General features: G+C 39.8%; 1 protein-coding gene across 1 annotated transcript; it reads left to right on the top strand.

Moving 5' to 3' along the window:
* Positions 1–230: 230 nt before the first annotated feature.
* On the top strand, positions 231–20900 carry tmem63c (transmembrane protein 63C). The gene is made up of 22 exons (XM_030787394.1): positions 231–473; positions 4044–4123; positions 5045–5132; positions 6626–6663; positions 7158–7300; positions 8753–8804; positions 9195–9303; positions 9491–9564; positions 10253–10333; positions 10485–10605; positions 11281–11414; positions 12108–12230; positions 14167–14320; positions 14718–14824; positions 15919–16005; positions 16305–16370; positions 16907–17069; positions 17464–17569; positions 18549–18716; positions 18870–18985; positions 20241–20315; positions 20673–20900. Exons 1-22 carry the CDS (start codon positions 231–233, stop codon positions 20898–20900), a joined length of 2556 nt encoding a protein of 851 aa, XP_030643254.1.
* The last annotated feature ends 1870 nt before the right edge of the window (positions 20901–22770 follow it).

The raw sequence follows: 22770 nt of genomic DNA, 5'->3' as shown, positions 1-22770 counted from the left end.
ACTTTACCTTATTGCATCAGGTTTTTATTGCATATCAAAGGAACAAGACTCTTTTGTAATGGCTTTTTCACTGATGTCATACTCTCCTCATTTAGTTTGCTATTATATGAAAAGAGAATTACGAATCAGGCTCACGTGAGATTCGTATGTATCTTTAAGTCTGTGGACAAACCTATTTGAATGTCCTCTCTCCACAGTGATACTGTGAAAGACTGAAGCCTGCTGAGACCATGGCCGCTGATATTCTGCACTCTGACCTTCCTGGTACGAGGGCACCTCCCCTCAAGACTTGGCCTCCTGGTGGTTCAGGCTCCGGTGTAGAACTGGATATCATGAGTTACCTGGATTCTCTGGCAGAGGACAACAGCACAGCAGAGCGCTGCTACAGTACCCACTCACACAACAGTGTACTGCAGGGCTTACCCTTTGGAGGAGTGCCCACTGTCCTTGCTATCAATGTTGTCATGTGGCTGGTAAGGTTCCTCACTGTGGTTAGTGCTACCCTTGTGAAGTCAAGTCAAGACATCAGACAGCATGATTATTATTAAGACCTCTGTGGACACCCGGTTTTCTTTTCTCTTAAATGGTATCACATACAACTGAGTCAAAAGTCAGGTGAAACAGTAGTGTCAGTCACAGAATCAGTCAAACGTCCTCCCTCAGGACTTAGCTTTGTAGAATTGCTTTTTGTAAGCAGAAATGACTTCATTAAATCTGTGTGTGTTAGGTAATGCATGGTGTGTGGAGATATACATCTATCGTGCATTATTGGTATATCTAAAAGAGGACAATGGTTTTTCATTTTGCTTGAGAATAATGCATTTTATTGAATATTGTCGTTTTTACTCATCTCTTTTGAAAGCTTTCGGCTATTAGATGATAATGAATGACTATTTGTGCCTCAGCATTTGGGGAGTGACAATCAATGTGTCCCCGTCTGATGAAAAAAGAAAACAGAAAATATGGTTTTGTCCTGTTCAATAATCTTTTCCTGGATAGTTTGGACAGAAAAATCCAGGCCGACGTCCCAAAAGAAAGGGGTGCTAATGAGAGGTGAAAGAGGTGCCAGTGGATGCTGATGTATTGGAGACCTGTAGCTCTGTTCTCACAGTTGACTCCATTCCATGTGGAGTTATTATGTGCAGAGTGTGTGTGTGCACACTGACCTCTCTCCTTGTTAGTTTCCAAGGCAACGCCTCACCCCTCCTCTGGCTGCCCAAAGAAAAAGACAATTATTGCTGCTGCATGTAGACCTGGAACATATAAGTGCATTCTTGGCCTTGTTCTCTTTCTCAAGTGTGTGTGTGTGTGTGTGTGTGTGTGTGTGTGTGTGTGTGTGTGTGTAGTGCATCTTTGGTTTATCCCTAAAGTAAATAGCAAAGTTGTTTTTCAAAATTCAATTATGACTGATGAGAAACATTAAATAAACAAAAAATGTGATGTCTTGTTTTGCATTTTAGAGTGATTGCCACAAGGAATTTTTTAATTGCTTCTCAAAAACTCAACAACTAGAACATTAAGTGAACCTGATGGATACATTTTGTGATCCACTCTTTAGAGTCAAACAAATCTGAATTTTTGATATTTTGTCTATGAATTCATTTTTCCCTTTTGTATCCATATCTCTCAGTGTGCGTGAATGTAAATTAGTTATGCGTCATATCCCATTCATCATAGGTTAGCTATTCTTCCTTCACTTCTCAATTTCAAACAACAGAAAGTACATCTTATACACACTAGATTTTCCTAGGCCATGCTCTGTTCATGGCCTCCAAGTAACTTCCAAAATGTAGAATGTAGATTGTTGATTTACTTTTGCCAGATTAATACTAAGATTAACTGCATATATACAGTTACCTCCAAATCATTGACAGTGTGGGCAAAAATCATAAAGCACTATGTAAACTAACAGGGTGCACCTCATGCTATAAACAATTGGCAAATTTTAACCTAGTTCTCTGACAAAATGTTTTTGTTTTGTTTTGTTTTTTTAAGATTTTTTTTGAAGATGTGCAACAAAGTCATTAAATGCCTAAAGATTTGTGCAGAGCTCAACTGTGGCTCATTATTGTAATGAAGTCAGTCAAGGTTCCTTTGGCACAGTGTACAGTTTTTTAAAGAGACAGTAAACAAGTCTGAATCACAAATCCACAAGAAAGTAAATAAATAGTTCATACAAACCATAATTCCAAAAACAGGGCAATTACCATATCCAGAACGCTGGACAAAAATCAGAATTCCAGTAAACCAGGTCAGATTAATACACAGAGACAACACAGAGAATAGCAGAGTGGACAGGCTCAATATGTGTGGAAGAACACTGAATATCTGACAAAGACGTGATTGAGATAAAGTCCTTTTTATAGTGAGGTAATTGGCTTAATGAGCTACAGGTGGCACCAGTAATCATGAGAGGCAGAGCGTAGCCAGACCCAGAGCTGACAGAAAGCTGGTATGACAGCTACGGCTTCCTCTTTCTCTTGCATAGGAAAATGAGTGAGCATATATATATATAAAATCCATCTGTCATTCACCACAAGGCAAAGGACTCATAAATAAAAAGAGTCGAACAGTTGACAACTGTCATAAATCAAGACGATGAATACAGAATTGGTTAAGTGTCTAGATATATCTCTTTACACTATTAGGGCAATTCAGAACTTTAAATCTGAGTTTGACTTTGATGCACTGAGTGGAAGATGCCAAGAGGCTTTTTAAGCTTGCCACAGGTCTTCAGGTCTTTAGCATCATATGCTGCACCACAATGATTCATTACCACGCAAGCCTCAAAATTCACAAAGAAATGGCTAAATAGAGAACCGATCATTTGAAATGGTTATCACTTTCTAAGGACTTGTGGTTTAAAACGAGTAAGGTCCTAAAAAATCAACAATCTACATTCTACATTTTGGAAGTTACTTAGAGGCCATGAACAGAGCATGGCCTAGGAAAATCTAGTGTGTATAAGATGTACTTTCTGTTGTTTGAAATTGAGAAGTGAAGGAAGAATAGCTAACCTATGATGAATGGGATATGACGCATAACTAATTTACATTCACGCACACTGAGAGATATGGATACAAAAGGGAAAAATGAATTCATAGACAAAATATCAAAAATGTGTGTCACTCCACTGCTTACTGCGCTCCACTGGCTTCCGGTAGCAGCCCACATCCAGTCCAAGACACTGGTGCTGGCCTACCAGGCCACAAGAGGCTCTGCCCCATCATACCTTCGGTCTCTCATAACTCCGTACACCCCAACTAGGACCCTCCGCTCTACGACCTCTGGTCAACTGACGGTCCCCTCACTCCGGGAACCCGGCAGCCGCTCCTCCCGACCACGCCTCTTCTTCGCCATTGCCCCGAGGTGGTGGAATGACCTCCCCCATGCAGTCAAGACTGCGGAATCTCTTACCATCTTCCGCAGGAAACTGAAAACCCACCTCTTTAGAACACACCTGTCCCCCAATGCCTAACCTCCCTTTCCTAGGGGGGGAAAAAAAAAAAAAACCTTTGTCTTGTATCTGTGTTTGTCAAAATATTCCAGGGGCGCAATGCGAAGGGGCAATTTGACGCTCAGTTTTATTGTGATCTCTGCTCACAAGGTATTAGAAATCCGACTGATGCACTGATTGTAAGTCGCTTTGGTAAAAAGCGTCTGCCAAATAGCTAAATTGTAAAATTGTAAATTGTAAAAAACACACAAGAGATACAGTAGAGATCTGCTTGGAAGAGAAATTCTTTAAAACCCCTCCCAATGTGTTCTCCAGTCTCACAAAAACCTTATGAATTGCCAAGGTCCATTCTCTTTGTACAGGGAGTTTTCCTCAAAGTAGCGAATTAGGGTTGTCAGTAATTGTGACATATTGGTGGGGAGGGGTACATTTCTAATCTCAGAGTTCTTTTTGAGTTCTTTTTACTGAATCTATAGTTATAATATATTCTATATAAATTCATGTTAATTTATGGTCTATTAAATATTAATTAATATCAGTATATATGTTCTACAGATGTGTGTTGACACTGATCTCCTGTTTGCAGTTTCTGTTGCTCATCTTTTCCTGTCTGCGCAAGGCAGCATGGGACTATGGCCGTCTCGCTCTGCTGATGGAAAATGACAGGTAATGATACGTGTGTGTGTGTGTGTGTGTGTGTTTCTCAAACAGAATATACTGACCAAATGTGTGAAATAAACATATATTTGTGCCCCAGACATGAATAAAACACCTTTTCTCCCTGACATAGAGTGACATGTCAGCTCCACCTACTGGGGGAGAAAAATATTGTCTTTATCCACTCCACCATGACTGTCTGCTGAAATAAAAATGTATCAGCTCTTTGGACTCCTTGGATTTTTGTGTTAAGTGACTTTGCCATCTGAATTCATTGATTTTTCATGACATTTATGTATATACATGAACTATACATAGAGAGATTTGACAGATACACTGAATCTGTGTTTATGATACTGTACTCATGCATTCTTCCACTAACCCTGTAGGAAACATACACAATTGCACAGTCATTCTCTCTGTCTCTGTCTCTGTCTCTCTCTCTCTCTCTCTCTCTCTCTCTCATACACACATACACACCCGCACATACACACACACGCACACCTATACACCCAAAAACACATTAGGGAAATTCAGGTGTAACTTATTTATCTCTATCATTGTGATGACTCAGGTGTAACTTATTTATTTCTATCATTGTAATGACTCTTCTGGACTTAAAGTTTGTATCCTCCATTGCGTGTGTGTGTGTGTGTGTGTTCAACAGGTGCATTCTTACAGTTTTTCAGTCGTGCTAATAAGAGTGCATATTACTTTTTAAATTTTAGATGTTTAAAAATATTCAGGAGTGAGAGTAAAGCATCCTTTGCCTGTGATATCAAAATCTATTCGCCAATTAATTAGAATTGATATATCAGTTTAAAAATTGCTTTTGTAGACTTTTACAGTGTTTGTGACAGGAATGAGTGGCTGTATAGTGGTTGTCTGTGAACCACAGGGGTGATAATTGCTTGTGTTCTCTTTTCCTAGTTTAACGTCCCTGTTCTATGGGGAACAGAGTGAAAAGGAGAAGTCTCCATCTGAATCCAGTCCCTCTGACTCAGAGACTAAAGACACGGTGAGAGTGCATGCGCACAAATGCATACACATACATACACAAATGCGTGCGCACATCCGTGCGCACATGCACACACACACACACGTACACACACGTACACACACATACACATACACACACACACACACACACACACACATGCACGTGGCTCTTGTGGCTCTTGAATTCCAATTTGGAATTTGCCACACAGAAATTCATCCAGAAGACAACTGCCCAAAAACAGAAAGTCTCCCCTGTAATGTTCTCAGCTCCTAGGCTCAAGCATAATCATTTTGCCATACAGTGGCCATATCTGAGGGTTTTTCTACCACACAAAAACCTACGTTCATTTTAAAAGGCCAGACCTTGTGGTGTGCCTGTCTGACACATTTATATGACCTTGTAACATACTGAATTACACACTAGGTGACATTCACACTTTGTGAATGTTGCTTGTAACACATTTTCTTTTCATCTTTTCAAGACAAAATCTTTCACATCTTGTTTTTTTTCAATATCACAGGGACTGCACGCTAACAGCAGGAATAAGTAAAAACTGACACCCAGATAGAACCTAACACATAACAGGCTACATACAACTCTGTTAATGAAAAGTGGAGTACCAGTGAGCAAAGTTTGTAACAGTATTAATATCATCCAAGTTAACTTTCAGATTTACTGTAAAACTTAGCTGGAGTAGATATATCAGGTCTAATATATGTTTTGATGGAGTAACGGAAGCTCTGTCTTTGTGTCTGCTGCTGACACTATTTAATATCAACAGTGATAATGTAGGCTTCATTCAGGTTGTTATGTTAGCTTCATTATACAACATAAATATTTACAGCTTCATTTAAGCCGAAGCTAACTTTCCAAGACTCAGCAGTCATACTCAGTAATACTCCGAGTATTACTCAGGTACAAGCAGAAATCTCTGTAATTGTTACTATAGTTCTGTGAGCAGTAACATAGTTTTTTCATCCGAATATGTGAGGAGAGAACCATGTCACTGTATAGGTGTATTGGTAATGTGGGGTCTGCTGACTTTGTATTGTTAAGATGCCATCAGGATATACGGTTAGACAGGTAACATCCCACTTTGCCCTCTGTAAAGTGTTGGGCTATGAGGTCATTCAAGCTGGCTAGACATATTAAAATTCACATTCTTTGTGTCTCTCTCTCCTTCACTCTCTCACGCTCTCTCTTTCTCTCTGTCTCTCTCATTTGCCTTTGCTTTCTGTCTGTCTTTCTTTCTCTCTCTGTCCCCATTTGTTTTGTTTTTTTTTAAATTTACCACATACTATTACATTTAAATTTATATATATTTTATTTGCATTATAGCTCATGGCACCAAAGTCAATGGCATGACATGACAGTGCATAATTCTTTCCGATACTTAATACAGCAACTTATGCAATAGATGAGTTTGACAGATGCGAAGCAAGCCAGACACACTGTGTACTGCTTGTTTTATATGTGCTGGACTATTTGTCTTCTCTTCCTTCTCTTTATAGGGTTTCTGTTCCTGGCTTTCATCCCTCTACCACATGAAGTAAGTGTGTAAGAGAGGCAGTGATGTCATGGGCCGTCCTCCTCATGTTATATCTCATTAAGCAGTCAAAACAAATGTGCGGAACCCTTGCATGGTGGTTTAGCAGCCGGACTCACGTCTGGATGCGCTCAAAACACGCTTCAGTGCCTTAAACCCACAACTCCCTTAGTCTCTATGGTTTCCAGGATGTTATTGTGGCTGTCGGGTTGGCATGTTAGTGCTGCTTTTAGCTTCATATGTTGAAATCAACTAGATTTCCCTGTGTTGGTGGTCTAGTCAGGAAAAGACAGGGGAGAAAGGCTGCTAGCCCATCTGTTTTGTACCAGGCAATGGGAATCATGTCTGCGTGTGTGTGTGTGTGTGTGTGTGCGCGTGTATGCATGCATACGTGTATGTGTATGTCTGTTGATTTATGTGACAATCTAACATTGTTGTGTATGTTGTGTGATTTATGTGACAATCTAACATTGACTCTTGTGTGTGCCTGTATACAGGGATGAGGAGATCCGCAGTAAATGTGGCATCGACGCTGTAACCTACCTGTCTTTCCAGCGACACATCATTCTGCTAATGACTGTCGTCTGTCTGCTCTCTCTCACCATCATTCTGCCTGTCAACTTCTCGGGAAAGCTGCTAGGTAATGCACACACAACAATCCAAGGAAAAAAATGGAGCACGTTTTCTTCCATTTAGTTGCTATATACTTGCTATATAGTTGCTATAAACTTTCCACCATAAAGCCCTCATGACAACAGACATAACATATTTGAAAGCCAAGGTGACACTTTCAGAAACAGTTTAAACCAAAAATGACAGCCTCCAAGCACAATTCACAGCTCATTCAATTCCCTCAAAATTTCTTGATATTTTTTCAGACGTCAGTTTTCCAGCTGTCAAGACACATGATGTGTTCTTAACAGCTCCATAAAGAAACAGATCATATCGGCATCAGTAGTAACTCACTTCTATGTCCTTGTTGTTATTATTGTTGTCGTTGTTGTGCATTGCTCTTTGCTGAATAGCAACACAAGACACACAATGCACATACAAGGTTATACAAGATAACCTTGGTATACAGGAGGTTTTGTCAACGAAGTGCGGTAAAAGTTAGGCATACATGGGAAAAAGACTAAACCAGCATTTAGAGAACATGTTCAAGGGGGTAATTTGGACCACCATGTAATGTTTAGAAATGGTTTGACCAGCTTGATAGAGCATTAGGAAAGCCAAGGAAAGCAGTCAAAGTCATGGGAAAGGTTCAGAGTGTCCCAAACGAGTTGACAGGACAGCAAAGTGAAGGTGTCAGGGGTCTCACGAGTTGCTCTCGCACCTTTTAACAGTTTTAACACTCAGACTTTTAAGCCTATGCAGACATTTGAGTGACACCCTCCAAAGACATGTAGGTCATTGGTAATCACTGTGACATGCCAAAAACATGAATTGCAAACCCAAAGTATGAAGCCCTAAACTCTTACAATGAATTTAGTTTAGAGCATACATAAAATGACACAAAAAAAGTTTTTGCATTACACCAAATGACTTCAAGAATAACGACAAAGATAGAGTCTTCTGACTTTAGGGTCAGGGTCACTAAGTTGGGACTTTGTGTAAATATCTAAATCAAATCATTGACAAATGACTTTGACATGCTAATGCATTTTGTTCTGAACTAAAAGTGAAGGTGGCTGTGAAGTTTTTTTTTTGTTTGTTCAGTTTTTATTTGTTAATGCACTTGCCATGCGAGTGAGCTCCCAGTTGGAAGGTAAATCAGAACTTTGTGTGGTGTGCAGAGACAGGCTGGTTGTCCCTTAGCTGCTTTATTACACTTGGCTGTTATGTTGAAACACCACTGTGTCACCGCACTCATTAAATACATGAGCACATTCACAAGTTTTGTCATAGCAACAATTAAGTCAAGATTTGTGTGGGAAGAGGAGTTTGCTGAAGGAATGGAAATTACTCACTCAGGGGATAAAACAATTCTTCTGTCCAATGCTCATGTCAGAAGTAACCATCAATGAAATATTGTTAAGATTAGTTGAGGCCACACAACAATCTGATTTTTTTGCTCTGTTTTTCTTTTCTTTAGGGGACAGCCCCCAGAATTTTGGTCGAACAACAGTGGTCAATGTTCCAGCACAGTAGGTCATTGGGCCTAGTACTACTGCCTGTACTATGCATATGATGTTATGGATAACTTGTTATAGTTGTAACTCTGTGTGTGTGCATGTGTGGGATTGAAAGAGATGTTTTCACTAAAAGTTCACAAACTGTGTAGCCAGTCACAGCATCGATAGACCATGCTTACAAACCATTGCAGAAAAAAAAGACAAAATTAAGTTCTTCTTGTTGGATTTTATATTTGAGTAAAAAGAATCTTGAATGAGTCTTTAAAACAGGACACACATGAAACTTTCCTGTTGTACTTTGAGCCGTACCCTATTATGTCTCTGTCTATCTGTCTGTCGGTATGTTTCTCTCTCTCTCTCTCTCTCTCTCTCTCTCTCTTTCTTTCCCTCCTTTCGCTCAAGGGATAGTTTTCTGTGGTTGCACAGTATCTTTGCTCTGCTGTATTTTGTACTGACTGTGCTGTGTATGGCCCATCACTCATCACGGCTGGAATACAGAGAAGACGAGAAGGTGAGAGAGGATCAACCTTACAATCTGAATTTGTTTAGGCGAATTAATGTACGTGCATACTGCATGCATTTCTGTGTGGATGGGTGGACAGTTGAATGGATGGATAGATGGATGGATGGATGCAGGTAAGGAGGAAGAGATAGATAGCTCATGACCTTTGTGTTGTGTTTCTTTGTTGGGGTGGCAGGTTGCCAGGACTCTAATGATCACTTGCATTCCCAGGGAGATCTCAGATCCGGGGTTGATCACCAAACACATTCAGTGAGTGACTCCAACCCCATCCTAAATGATGGCATAGTCATGTGAATTAGCCACAGTGTTTTGTCTAACTCTCAACGAATTTTCTTAAACCAATTTTCATTTTCATACTTGGTTTAATTTGCGGTCCTGAATTGGCGAAAGGCATGACTGGGTGGCTGAAATACACGCTTGGAATAGTTTCATTATTTAGATGATGTGACAACTTACTGACAGATATTTTAAATGCAAGTCACTATGATTTAAACTAAGTATCATCATTTTGGTCAGTCAAACATGTACACTGTGCCAGGGTAGATAGTTGGTTAGAAGCCCAGTAGTTAGAACAGATTTAAATACTTTGTGTGAAACCATACTTAGCAAGAGTAAAAGAAAACATATGTAAGTTTGGTTAGAAACAGCAAACCAAAGCATATGTGAACCTGGTAAAAAATAGAAAACCAACACATATGTAAGTTTGGTTAGAAACAGCAAACTAAAGCGTATGTAAACTTGGTCAGAAATAGTAAACCAAAGTGTATGTTAGCTTGGTTAGGAATAGAAAACCAAAGCGTATGTAAGCTTGGTTAGAAACATCAAACCAAGGCATATGTAAACCTGGTCAGAAACATTAAACCAAAGCTTATGTAAACTTGGTCAGAAATAGTAAACCAAAACATATGTAAGCTTTTTCAACCCTCTCTCCATACAGTGAGGCCTATCCCAGTTCTACTGTCACAGATATTCGCTTCTGCTTTGATGTGCACAAACTGATGAAGCTGGATTCAGAGAGGTATTGGTCTCTTTGCTCTCTACTTCTTTTGATCCTTTGTGTAATTCATATATTCCAAATGAATCTAAAAAGATTTTGAACTGTTACTTATGGATATAAGTCATCAAAGGCATTATCTAGCATTGCTTTTCTTCTCTCTCCTCTATGTTAGACGAAAGGCCATGAAAGGAAGACTGTATTTTGCTACAAAAGCCCAGAAAGATGGAAAGATCATGATTAAGACTCACCCGTGTGCACAGATCTTCTGCTGTGATGTGTGTGGCTTTGAACAGGTACTGGGCTATGCTCCCAAAACTTCTCTGACCTATCAGTATAGACAGAATGACAGGCTGCTCTACACAATTATGGTTTTCGTTCAGGTTTAAAAGTATGATTTAGGTCACAGGTAAGTGACCAAGAGCTTGAGACATAGGCCTGCATGTGCCAGGTTTATGTTTGGTTTCAGTACTTATTTGGATTATCTGAATTATTGTTGTCATCAGCCCTTGATTTGACAGAATCCTTACATGATATTTAAACTTAAACCAGAATATGTGACAGTAAAATTAGCTGACTTATAGCTATGGTACGGCACTTCTAATTGGAAAGAACAGTTTTTTATGATATGTAAAGATAAACATTTTATAGTTTGTCATTTATTTAGTCTACCAGTGCAATGTTAGAGTGAACAGCACAGTGCCATAGCACTGTACCCAGGTTTTCATGCCTGCATTGCAATGCCTCTTTGTCTCCACTGGAGACCACCAGACACTGAAATGTATCTGCAGGAGCAAAGATTTCTCCAGCCTGTAGCATTCTACCAAGGTGCCAATAACAAACAGCAAAATTATTCATATCGCTTCTCTTCTCTTCTCTTCTCTTCTCTTCTCTTCTCTTCTCTTCTCTTCTCTTCTCTTCTCTTCTCTTCTCTCCCCTTCTCTTCTTCTCTCCTCTCCTCTCCTCTCCAGGTGGATGCTGAGCAGTACTATAGTGAACTAGAGGAGAAGTTGACAGATGAGTTCAATGCAGAAAAGAACCGTATCTCTATGAAGAGACTGGGCATTGCCTTTGTGACTTTCAGAGATGAGAGGATGACTTCAGTGTGAGTAATTCCTTCTGACAAGGCACAGTAGAAACGTTCAGCTGATCACTCTGTATGTTATGAAATGACACACAGGCTCAGTGCTTTCAGGTCTCTATGGAATAGACTGACAAACACTGAGAGTGAGATTTTATGCAATATTTCTTTCTAAAATCAACCCTGGGCATTGGGGCTTTTTTCTTTATTGCTTTGTCTTCAAACAGTAATCACATCAAACAGACAACAGAACAACACATTTTTGGTGTAAGATGCCCTGCCACTTAGTATGTTAAAAATATGTTGCACAAAAGCAAATAATGCCATCAACATAGTGTCATATATTATTTGAATGAATAGCTACTCATGGTAGTCACTTTGTTGCTTAATTAATGAATATTTAAAATGCCACACAATCTTTTGTGCATGGATTTTTTTAACTGCTAAAACTGTAATGCTCTTTGACCAGTAGATGACACAGCAGCTCAAAATTTGCTCAAAACTTGCTTTATTTCAAAATTTTGCCTCTCTAATATCACATTAAACATTCAATTTCAGCAAATGAGTCAAAGTTACAAAATATATAATCAGAGAATTCTGCTGTCATTCTTCAAGATCACACTTTAATACATTTCTAGTCCTCACATACAGTTAAAGAAAGCTATCTGTCACTGAGAATAATTGAGTTTATTTAGACTATCATTGTTTGTACTGCAGAATCGTTAAAGACTATAGAAGAGCCCATTGCCGGCGACGACCCCAGCAGTCCAGCATCACCACAGTTGTTCGATCCCACCAGTGGGGTGTTAGATATGCCCCTGCACCCAATGACATTATCTGGTAAGTAACGTGTGCACATATACAAACAAGTCACTGATACCAGTCACCATAGGCTTCTCTTTTCAATATCATAATAAAGGCAATATAAAAAATGCAGAAATAATGTCAAGTTGTAAAATATCATGTTCAGTCATAGAAATGTTTCAAGTCCATTACATATAGTGTTCATTTACATTTCAGAGCATAAATGAAAATGCTTCTGTGCACCATTGGTCACATGTACCTTATAGATAAGATAATAGATTTATGAAAGAAGGAAAGATGTCTGTTTCCTTGTAAGCTATTATATGCTCCTACTTCACTGTTATAAGTGTTGCACACTGTTAAACTTTACATCCATTCACCTTTGAAAGATAGATAGGGCTTCAGTTTGTCCTCAGTTTGTTCATAACTGTACATGTTTGGCTGGTCAGTTCTGTTTACCATAATGACTTGGGCTCAGACTTACTATTTTTTGGTTGTGATCTTTTAGACTTAAAAGTGCTCTCCATTAAACCATTTACCTGAGGATGACACCATATAGCCTTGAAACATTTTAACCTAAGCGATGCTAAATGTCTTGACACACAAATAAGTTTAAGACAAAGTATATCTCTGCTCTCCAAAGACTTCCATTGTATAATACCTCAGCTGCAAGACAGTATCAGAAAGGGATTCACTCTCTCCCTTGACTTAAATTCTATTGTGTGCATGTAGAACTTTAGAAGATATTTAAATTTAAAGTATTTAAATGAACTATCATTGTAACAGCCACAAAACTGTGGTTACAATACAGTAGCAACTACACACAGCAGCAAAGTATATTAAAATAATTTGGATAGATAAGATATAACCTGGGCTTTCCTGAACTTGTTGAGTTACTCAAAGTCCTTACTGATGTGGACAAAGTGTTTCCCTCATATCCTGTTTCCTGGTGCCTAAACATGTGGTCAGGGGCTTATCTGCAGATGCGTTTTGCATTCACAACGCAGAGAAAAATTTTCAGAAACATGCTGTTAAATATTGGGCTTTAAAACACTTCCGAAAACAACAGGTCAGTTCAAAGGTTAGAATTATCACAAAGATACGTACTGTACACAGAATTCACCCATGGAGCAAAAATTATATGTCTCTTGAGAGTTCATGTAGACATGGAAGATTCACTTATACTCATGATGTTTCACCTTCCTGCAATTTAGAAGGTTTTTTTAATGTTGCTTTCCAGTCCATTAGAATTTGATTCCTGAGATGAAATTGAATTAATTAAGTCACTGTCTTCCTCACTGCAGATGCCAGTGTCTGACTAGACAGCCGCTGTGGCAGCCATGTAGTCTGTTACATAATAACTGAGTGAACGCTGAGTGTGTGGGGGGTGAGAGAAGAGGAGTGAGTGACATTCAGCACTGCATTTCATGGCTCGTTAGCCAAGTATATTATACTCTCTCTCTCTTTCTCTCTATGTATCTATCTCTCTTTGGTTGTGTGTGTGTGTGTGTGTGTGTATGTCTGTCTGTGTTTGAGTTTGTGTGTGGAAGGGAATTCTTGTATTTGTGGGCATTCACATTTAGGTTAAACAAAGATTTCATCGTATTAAAAAGAGGCACTGAAGTGTGACAGCATGACTGGAGTATTTTCCAGTTCAGAAACTGCCTGTCTCCTGTCTTTACAAAGCTGGAAATATGTACCACTCAATCCCCCCTAGCATGACATAATACAGGAGAGGTGCATATGCACTATAGGTACTATTGCTTGTTAAGTAAGGCTGATAAGTACTTATTTAACTAATAGCCTGGTAAGTACTTGCTTAAAATAAAGCACATAAGCATATCCTTGTTTAGGTCTCTGGCAGATTTCTGACATTGTATCTACTGCCCAGCACATTGTATGTATAACGCAGTACCATATACCATTCTGGAAAGGAATTTTCGTTGTCAGTGTACTGTGTTTCTCACTTCAGGGAAAACCTCTCTTTATGTGGGTCTCGTTGGTGGCTCCGCTGCATCCTGCTTAACATTCTCCTCTTCCTCCTGCTCTTCTTCCTCACCACCCCCGCCATCATTGTGAATACAATGGACAAGTTTAATGTCACTCGACCAGTGGAGAGCCTCAAGGTTAGTGTCTGCTGAGACACAGTGCAAGCATTTTCAAGACATTTTTGGAGCACAGAGTTCTCCTGGATTTTGATTGTTTTGTATTACAAGGTCCAAGTAAATGTTCACTTTTATCCATAGTTGTACTCTAACCTTTCGTAGTGCAGTTAACCAGCTAATAAGAGCAAAGCTGTAAGAAGGCCGAGCTTCAGTTAATACCGTTGTTCAACTCTGTGCCAAGAATTGAACAAAAAATCTTGTATCTCTTCACTATTGCATTTTGTACAAACACCAACGCTGCAGTCTCTCACAAGCTTGTCCCTGAAAATTGTGTCTACCTTTCCCTTTGATAAATACAACAACCTGAGATGGTGAGAGGATCCTAACATATTCCTAATCCTTTTCACCTCTCCCACAGAATCCAGTGATCACTCAGTTCCTCCCCACTCTCCTATTATGGGCTTTCTCTGTGCTCCTTCCATTTATTGTCTACTACTCAGCCTTCTTCGAGTCTCATTGGACCAGGTATGAGAGAGCCATTCCACTCTAAAACGCTGTTTTCTTCTGTTACAGAATGCTTGACCCTCTGCTGTACTAATCACAGCCCCCATAACCCTGGAATATATCACATAAAGAGATCTGTATTGCTGTTTGCTTCACTCCATTGGAAAATCACTCAGTTAACCTACAACCTGCATTTTGTGTTGTCACTGTTGTTTGTATATCCTCCTGAGTGTGAGCTGTGAAGACTGATTTGGCTTAAACTTCTGTATAATATACAGTTGATCTGTGATGTGTACTGTACAATAACATAATCTTTTGTCATGTCCAGTCTTTTTTTTTGAGGAGGTCGCTATTTTTGGTCTCAGGGGATGCAATAGTTTCTCATGAATATATTTCCTGTGGCTCATGATGATATTTCGTGGCTCTCACCCTCAAACATGCATCTCTCTCTCTCTCTCTCTCTCTCTCTCTCTCTCTCTCTCTCTCTCTCTCTCTCTCTCTCTCTGTCTCTCTCTCTCTCTTTCACTTTTTGTCTTGCTCTCTCAGTTTGCCTCTCTGGATCTCTCGATTTGCCTCTCTGTTGTCATAGTGATGACAATAAAGGGAATAATGATATGCGCAGTGGTCGCCTCTCTCAGGGGACTTGCATAGCAATGCATCTGGAGCTTTCTGAAATCTGCCTCCATAGTATTCATTCATCACCTGAATACCATTTGCTGTCTAAGAGGGGGCTAAATGTGCATAACCAATTCAAGACTAGGCGCAAGACTGATTTTTTGTTGTTCTTGTTGTTTGATTGATTCTTTTTTTACTGGTGGTGATACTTTTAAGAAAAAAATTCTCTAATCAGTTGTTAGTGGCAGCAGTAACAGTGGACACTTAATGAATGAGATTATTGAACAGACTGTTAGCAAACCATATGTTTTGTGATTTTTTGTCTGTGATTTTATCCTTGCATGGCCTAGATGTCATCTTCCGTCAGCATTTGGCAGCTTTGTGACATTATCTAATGTTAGGACACATTGCAAGTCAAGTCACATTACTTCTGTTTGTAGATTGTAATGCAACATGTTTACTCAAGCCTCTTACAATATTTGTCAAATCCCCCCTCTCAGGTCAAGTCAGAATCAGATCACTATGCATAAATGCTTCTTACTGCTGGTCTTTATGGTCATCATTCTGCCTTCTCTTGGTCTGTCCAGGTAAATATAGATGCACACACAACATATCCATATCTGTTACATGTTTATGTTATGTAAAATCCACACCTTATGTTAAAATGAGTGCCAATTATAATAAGCACCATGGAAATGAAGCACTATGGTATAATTACTGTAGTGGAACTGGCTGCAAATGTGTTCAATAGCCCCTTACATAAGCAAACTGAATGTATTCCATGCATTTTTGGGAAGTTCAGAGCTGAAACATGTTCTTTACTTAAAAATGGATACCTTTACCATATTATTCAAAAGTGGGTTTTTTTTTTTTTACTGTTTTCTAGTTTGGATTTGTTCTTCAGATGGCTGTTTGACATCCACTTTTTAGATGAAAGAGATATCAAATTTCAGTAAGTATTTTAAAAGGTATGGTTGTAATCATTGCATGGAAGTGTCTGACTGAAGGCATTCTCTGTTGATCCAGACAGTCGGACATCTCATTGTAGTCATCAGTAGCTGCATATTGCTGACTTGGAATAGTTTGGCATAGAAACACAACTCATGTTCTGTGAACTCATTCGAATGTTTTCAAACTCTCACCAAAATTGAGCAGCAGAATTCCACCACTGGAAATTATGCATGCCTAGAATTCTGCCTGGGGATTTTATCTGTTAGTGATTGTCATGTGTTTGTCTCTCATAAGTCTGTAAATACTGGTTTCCATCATAACAACTCTCTGCCAGCAAGCTATAAGTCGCAAATCTGCTTCTTTGTGGCAGCAGTAACAAACAGACAAAGTGAATGTTTATAAAAACCTATTTTTGCAGTCCTCTGTATTCAGTTGACCAATTCGTCCACAACCCTTTTGGGTGACCACTGACCATTACCTTATGTTCAGACTTTTTGCTTTTGTCTTTTAGCTGAAAACCAATGTTTTCTTTTTCAGATGTGTATTTTTACCCGATAACGGTGCATTCTTTGTGAATTACGTGATTACATCCAGTCTGATTGGCACGGCCATGGAGCTTCTGCGAATCCCTGCCCTAGTGGTGTATGCTCTGAGACTCTGCTTCGCCAAGTCTAAGGCTGAGCGAATTCATGTCAAACGGGTGATTAGCCAAACGTTATCATTCCACTTAGGCAATATGGTCAATGACAAATACTACTCATGTTTTAGCATGAGAATAGAAGACATTATGTATCATAATTTTGTGGTGTTTGTTCTGTGTTCGGTGCATGCTGTTGTTTTCCACCTGAGTCTGGAAAACAATGAAAAATACGTCAGACTGTACTAAAGACAAATGTAGTGTTTTGTTTTAATATTTACAGTGATGTTGTGGATTTAATTGGGAGGGATTTTGCTTTTGAAGTCTGAAAACATTTTTACAGAAAATATATTGTTATTCACCTAATCAGTTGATGACATCTAAATTCCTAAACACATGGTTGTAGCTACTATGGGAATATCTTTCTAAAGTTAGCATTCTTCTCTCTGTTTGTCAGAGTCAAGCCTATGAGTTCCAGTTTGGCCTGGAGTACGCTTGGACCATGTGTATCTTCTCAGTCAGCATGGCTTATAGCATTACCTGCCCAATCATCGTCCCTTTCGGTGGGTCTCTTTTGTGTGTGTCTTGGTGTGTGTGTGTGTGTGTGTGGGCTGGTGGGTGGGTCTTCAGGTGTTCGCATGTTTAAGAAGCAAAGGCAATTAATCAGTCTTCGGGAAAAAGACAAACTGAGCTTGAACTCTCCCAGGATGTTTTCCTTAAGTGCGTATCCGTCGCTCTCTCATTTTCTCTTCTGACCTGCACATTCATTCCTTTCTGCTTCATATTCCTTTCATCCTCCTCTCTTCACTTTTATTTTCCATCATCCCACCTTTCCAGCTCTTTCAAATAGTCTTATTCATTCCATTTTTTTCCTTTCCACCTTCTCTCCATTTTTCTCTCCTTCCTTCATCCTCTTGGTCCTGTTCCTCATATTTTTTTTTTACCTCCTCCTCCTCCTCCTGAGCTTTGTGTGTGGGTGTTAGAGCCATGCTCCTAATGAACAACTCTCTCTTGACAGCATCGCACTATCTCACTATATCACATGGCCTCGAGGTGCCAACCCACCGTAGACTTCCAGACGCTTCAACCCATCTAATCGAGAGCCAGACGCCCACTCCACTCCTGCGCTGTTGCCCAGAGACGCCATGACTGTTTATTTACTACTCCATAACTAATCACACATAGCACACTCTGGTTTTCACTCTTTCCCAACACTACTGACAACCACTGAGGACTTTGAGGAGTTCCAAGCTGGAGATGCCTGCCCCAGATCTGTTTTGCTCTTCCCAGATACTGACAAGCGTTTGAAATACTCTGAAATTGTCCCAAGCATATAAAACACTGTAACCTCTACATTTTTGGTCGGGAAGGGAATAAGATGTATTTTAATGTGCATGCAGATATGCTGTAAAAAATATACACAGTTATACAGAAATGAAAATTGTTAAGTTGTTAAAAAGTCAACTCAGGAACCCCTCCAGCCCAGGGTTTGAGAAAGATTGTCATACAAAACCCGTAACGCAGCGACTCTTTCCTCCACAGGACTTGTTTACCTTATTCTCAAGCACATGGTCGATCGGTACAACATCTATTACGCCTACATCCCAACCAAGCTTAGCCAGCGCATCCACTCTGCTGCCATCAGCCAGGTGGTGGTGGCACCCATCCTCTGCATGTTCTGGCTTCTCTTTTTCTCAGTCCTCAGGCTTGGTATGTCCCTTGTCCTCTGTCTTTTTCTTTTTCTATATGATGAGTTGAGATATGTGCTGAATAACCCCTTTTTGTTAGCAACAGTTGTTATAGTTTATTGTTTCAATGATGTACGTGTGTTGTCCACTATTAAGGTTCATTCCTTATGTCTAGGTCCAACACGACCCATCACTTTGTTCACCTTTGTATCTCTGCTTTCCTGTATCGTCTTCTCCTGCTTTGGCCTGTGTCTGAAAAAATTACAGCCTGACAAATCCACAAGTTATCAGGTCTGTCATGGAATCACTTATGATGTTCTAGTGACATTTAATTATCAATTCATTATAAGATTGCACTGTAGTATTTTTAACATATTCTTAATACAGGAATGTATATTTGTCATTGACACTGTACTCAATACAGTGTATAAGCCAGAAATAGAAAGGAAAAAAAGTATTAAAAGTATCGAAATATGATCTAAAATTATAATGTGGTAAACAGTTTTCAAATGTGCTTTTAGGCTGCTTTCAAGCGACAGTGTTATGCCCAGCCTAGGGGTACCGAGCATAACAAAAGTGACCCCCTCTTTTCCTGTACCCAGTGATGACCCGTGCCCACGAATTACAATCCAAAAAGTGATTTATTTACAAAAGTGGTAGTAAAAAGCTTCGGGGGTGAGCGCGGCCAAAACAACAAACAAAACAATGTATATTTCCCAAACTAAATAACCTACTTTCCGAAAATTAGAGAAAGAAAATACAGAAAACTTCCCTAACTCCCTAACGAAAAAACAGGAGAAAAGGAGAGCAACAAAAATGGCTTCACACCCCCTACCACTACCCGAACAGTTAATACGAAAATTATTTACAGTTATATTACAACAACGAAAATCACAAACACACAAATAAAGTTTTACAAACTATACAACGAATCTTTCTCGAAAACACATACAACGAATCTTTCTCGAAAACACACACAACTAGTTATCAAATCGCAAACGAACGGACACGGACAAAGTGGCCAGGACAAAACGAGAGGCAACCGGCATCTGGGTGGCGCGTCTTTTTAAAACTGGCGCCGTCAACCGTGGGCCAATCCTCGATCGCCACCTGCGGAGTAAGACATTAAAGAGACATACGGGGAAAACACAGACAGGCAGGGGAGGAAACAGCACCACACACAGGCAGGGGGAGAAAAATAACAGCACACAAAATAATACACATTTATGACTCAGGGTCATAACAACAGATTAACAATTATTAATCTTAACATTTATTTGAAGAAATGTGAGTTCAAGGTCAAGGTTCAATCATGCAATGACCTGTAGAATCTAGACTGTGTTAGTAGCTAAGCAACAAGCAGTTTTTAACTTATCTGTGGCGATAATGGTGGAGTGAATATATGGCATGGCATGTGCGACTTCATAACGGGAATAACTGTTTCAATTGACAAACCTTAAGATGATTAAGGACGTGAAGCGTAACACCTGTGTGACATGAGTTGGAGAAGTGGCTGTTGAATGGTTCTCCTTACGTTGTGTTTCAGATGTCAGACCAGCCAACAGAAGGAGTCTTCAGTGACACAGAGAGAAGCACAGCATCAGCCTCCACCACCTCTAATGTATCTGCCTGGCCTCTCTCAATGCATCCACCACTCACACAAACCCAATCATCTCATAGTCTTATAGTACTTCTGGCTGCTGTCTAATCAGAAATGAATTCATAATGTTTCACACACAAGTTAACCGAATGCATCATCTTTCCTTTGGTTTTTCCAGAAACCAAAGGAGTCACATGATTAAGACATTTAAATGACTGAGCTCCCTTTCTCTTCGCTTATCATCCTCTCCCTTGTCTCTTTTCATTCATCTGCTCTCGCCTCATTTCACCGCACTTTCATGTGCAATATTTAATGAAGCAGTCTTAAAATAACGGGCCTCCATTCTGCCCTCCCCCCTTTCTCTCCCTTTGTCCTCAGCTCTTCGTAGCATCTGTCCTCCTGGAGCCCGAGCTTGGTTTGACCCCCATGCCCTCGCCTGCTCACCAGAGTTACGGCGCCATGGGCAACTGCCAAAGCTCTGTGCATGGTGAGGATGAGGAAGATGAGGAAGAGGACTTGGTGGAAACCCTTGAAACGGAACTCCAAGACAGCCAGGAGCCTAGCTGCTCGAGCCCGTTCTTGGACAGCCCAGTGGGCTACCAGTAACTCTACCAGCTCAGCTTCCCATGCATAACATTCTCTTAACATACAGTCCACACCCTAAAGCGCCATGCCTCAGCTAAGCTGAAGGCAGACTGCCTTGAGGCAGACACTATGCTGCATATTTTCCTAAAAAAAAAAAAAAAAAAACAAGACAAAACTTCAACCCAACTGCCTCAGAATGGCCAGAGATAGAGGAGGTTTCAAATCCGGTTTGAATGGTGGACTTGGGACAAAATCTAAAGCAGTGTGTGTATGGACATGTAAATGGTTCATGGTCACAGATGGACTATGGTACAGCACTGACTCAGCAAGAACGTGGTCAGCTTTAGACACATGTCTTGCTTCATGATTTCATGATTTCTTCTGCTTTCTACTCTTTCTCTCTCTCTCTCTCTCTCTCTCTCTCTCTCTCTCTCTCTCTCTCTCTCTCTCCCTCTCTCCCACTTCTTTTATTATTTTTTGCTTATGTTCTTTTGTTGGACTGGCACTATGACTGAATGTGACATTTGCTATTTGTATTGTAACGAGATAAGGGTGATTTCTGCTTGGCCTGTTAATTTGAAATGGACACCCTCCTGCTCTGACTGTCCATGTGTGCACTCATAGAGTGGGTGTGCTGTCTGAAGACACAGGGTAAGACCCGTGGAGACACTGAGTTTGACGTCTTTACTCTCTTTATTCTGTGTGGGAGTGAGGGTATCCGGACCTGCTGCCAACATTATACATCTTGCCCTTGTTATTGCTATATCATAAGCTGTTGCTATCTTTTTTACTACTTGTATTTATCTACTTTTGGTAATTGTGTATTTTGATGTCTGTCAGTACAGCGGAAAGGTTTGATTGCTAAAAGTGCTTATTATTATTATTATTATTATTATTATTATTATTATTATTATTATTATTATTATTATTATTATTATTATTGCTGGCTGTAGCATTAAAACTCTGTGAGGGATCAACACTGAATTACGCTGTGGAGGCAGTTGCTTTGGCTTGGGACTGGAGAGTAAAACAAAACAACAGTCGCAACAAAAAGGCTGTTGAAGCTACGCTGATATTAACAGAGCTTGTTGAGTCACAGTACATGTAGTCTAATCCAGTCCTTCCATACTCCACCGTGCATGTGGTTTTACAGGATGCGACCCAGTTCTGTCCAAAACTCTCCTACACCTTGTGAAGTGTCATCCCAGCGTTTGACTGTAACTCCTTTGTTTGTAAAGTTTTGTCATTTTGGTCAGATTTCTTTTGCTGCTGAGGGGTTTTGATGAGATGGGGAGATGAGGAACGGATTTTCTTGCCAAACTGAATGTAAATGAAGTGTGTGTTTTTGTATCGTGCTCTCTTGCTGTGCCTTGAAGAAAAAGATTTTTTTTTTTCTGACAATCCAGCATGGCCTGCAGTATGCTGCATGGACTGACAACTAAACAAGCAGGAGAAAACAAAAGAGGCAGATAATATTAAATTCTCTCGTCTTCACACTCACAACAAACTGCATATCGGATACAAGCATACAGTGTATACAAACCACAAGAAAATTTCAGACACACACAAATTACACGGGCTGTGCAAAAACGAAGTCGGACCTGACGTTTTTTGATGTTCTGACAGCTCCTTGAGTTGTGTGAAAGTTAAAATGAAGTGTATAATTAGTGAGGTCATTCAACCCTACTGTGAACTACTTGCCTGTTCAAAAATAATGTTACTGGCTTGAGAAAAAATGCCATTGTGACAATTGACCCATGTTAGTTTTTGCCTCGCTCTTACACACAAATACCACACTGGGCACAGGACCTACAGGTATGCTTACCCACTCAGATAGGCTACACATGGATTTTCACAAGTATAAGCAAGCACAGACATAATCCCTCACGCT

Source organism: Chanos chanos, chromosome 10, assembly GCF_902362185.1.
Source record: "Chanos chanos chromosome 10, fChaCha1.1, whole genome shotgun sequence".
In the NCBI taxonomy this organism is placed as follows: Eukaryota; Metazoa; Chordata; class Actinopteri; order Gonorynchiformes; family Chanidae; genus Chanos; species Chanos chanos.
Note: the sequence above shows the minus strand (reverse complement) of the source record. Positions and strands in the feature narration are given on the sequence as shown.

Bases quoted from the DNA above. Each gene is read 5' to 3' on its own strand.
- tmem63c (XM_030787394.1), top strand. From the start codon at position 231: ATGGCCGCTGATATTCTGCACTCTGACCTTCCTGGTACGAGGGCACCT. The intron at 6,664-7,157 runs GTAAGTGTGTAA...GCCTGTATACAG, and splicing joins TCATCCCTCTACCACATGAA to GGATGAGGAGATCCGCAGTA. The intron at 20,316-20,672 runs GTATCTGCCTGG...CTTTGTCCTCAG, and splicing joins CAGCCTCCACCACCTCTAAT to CTCTTCGTAGCATCTGTCCT.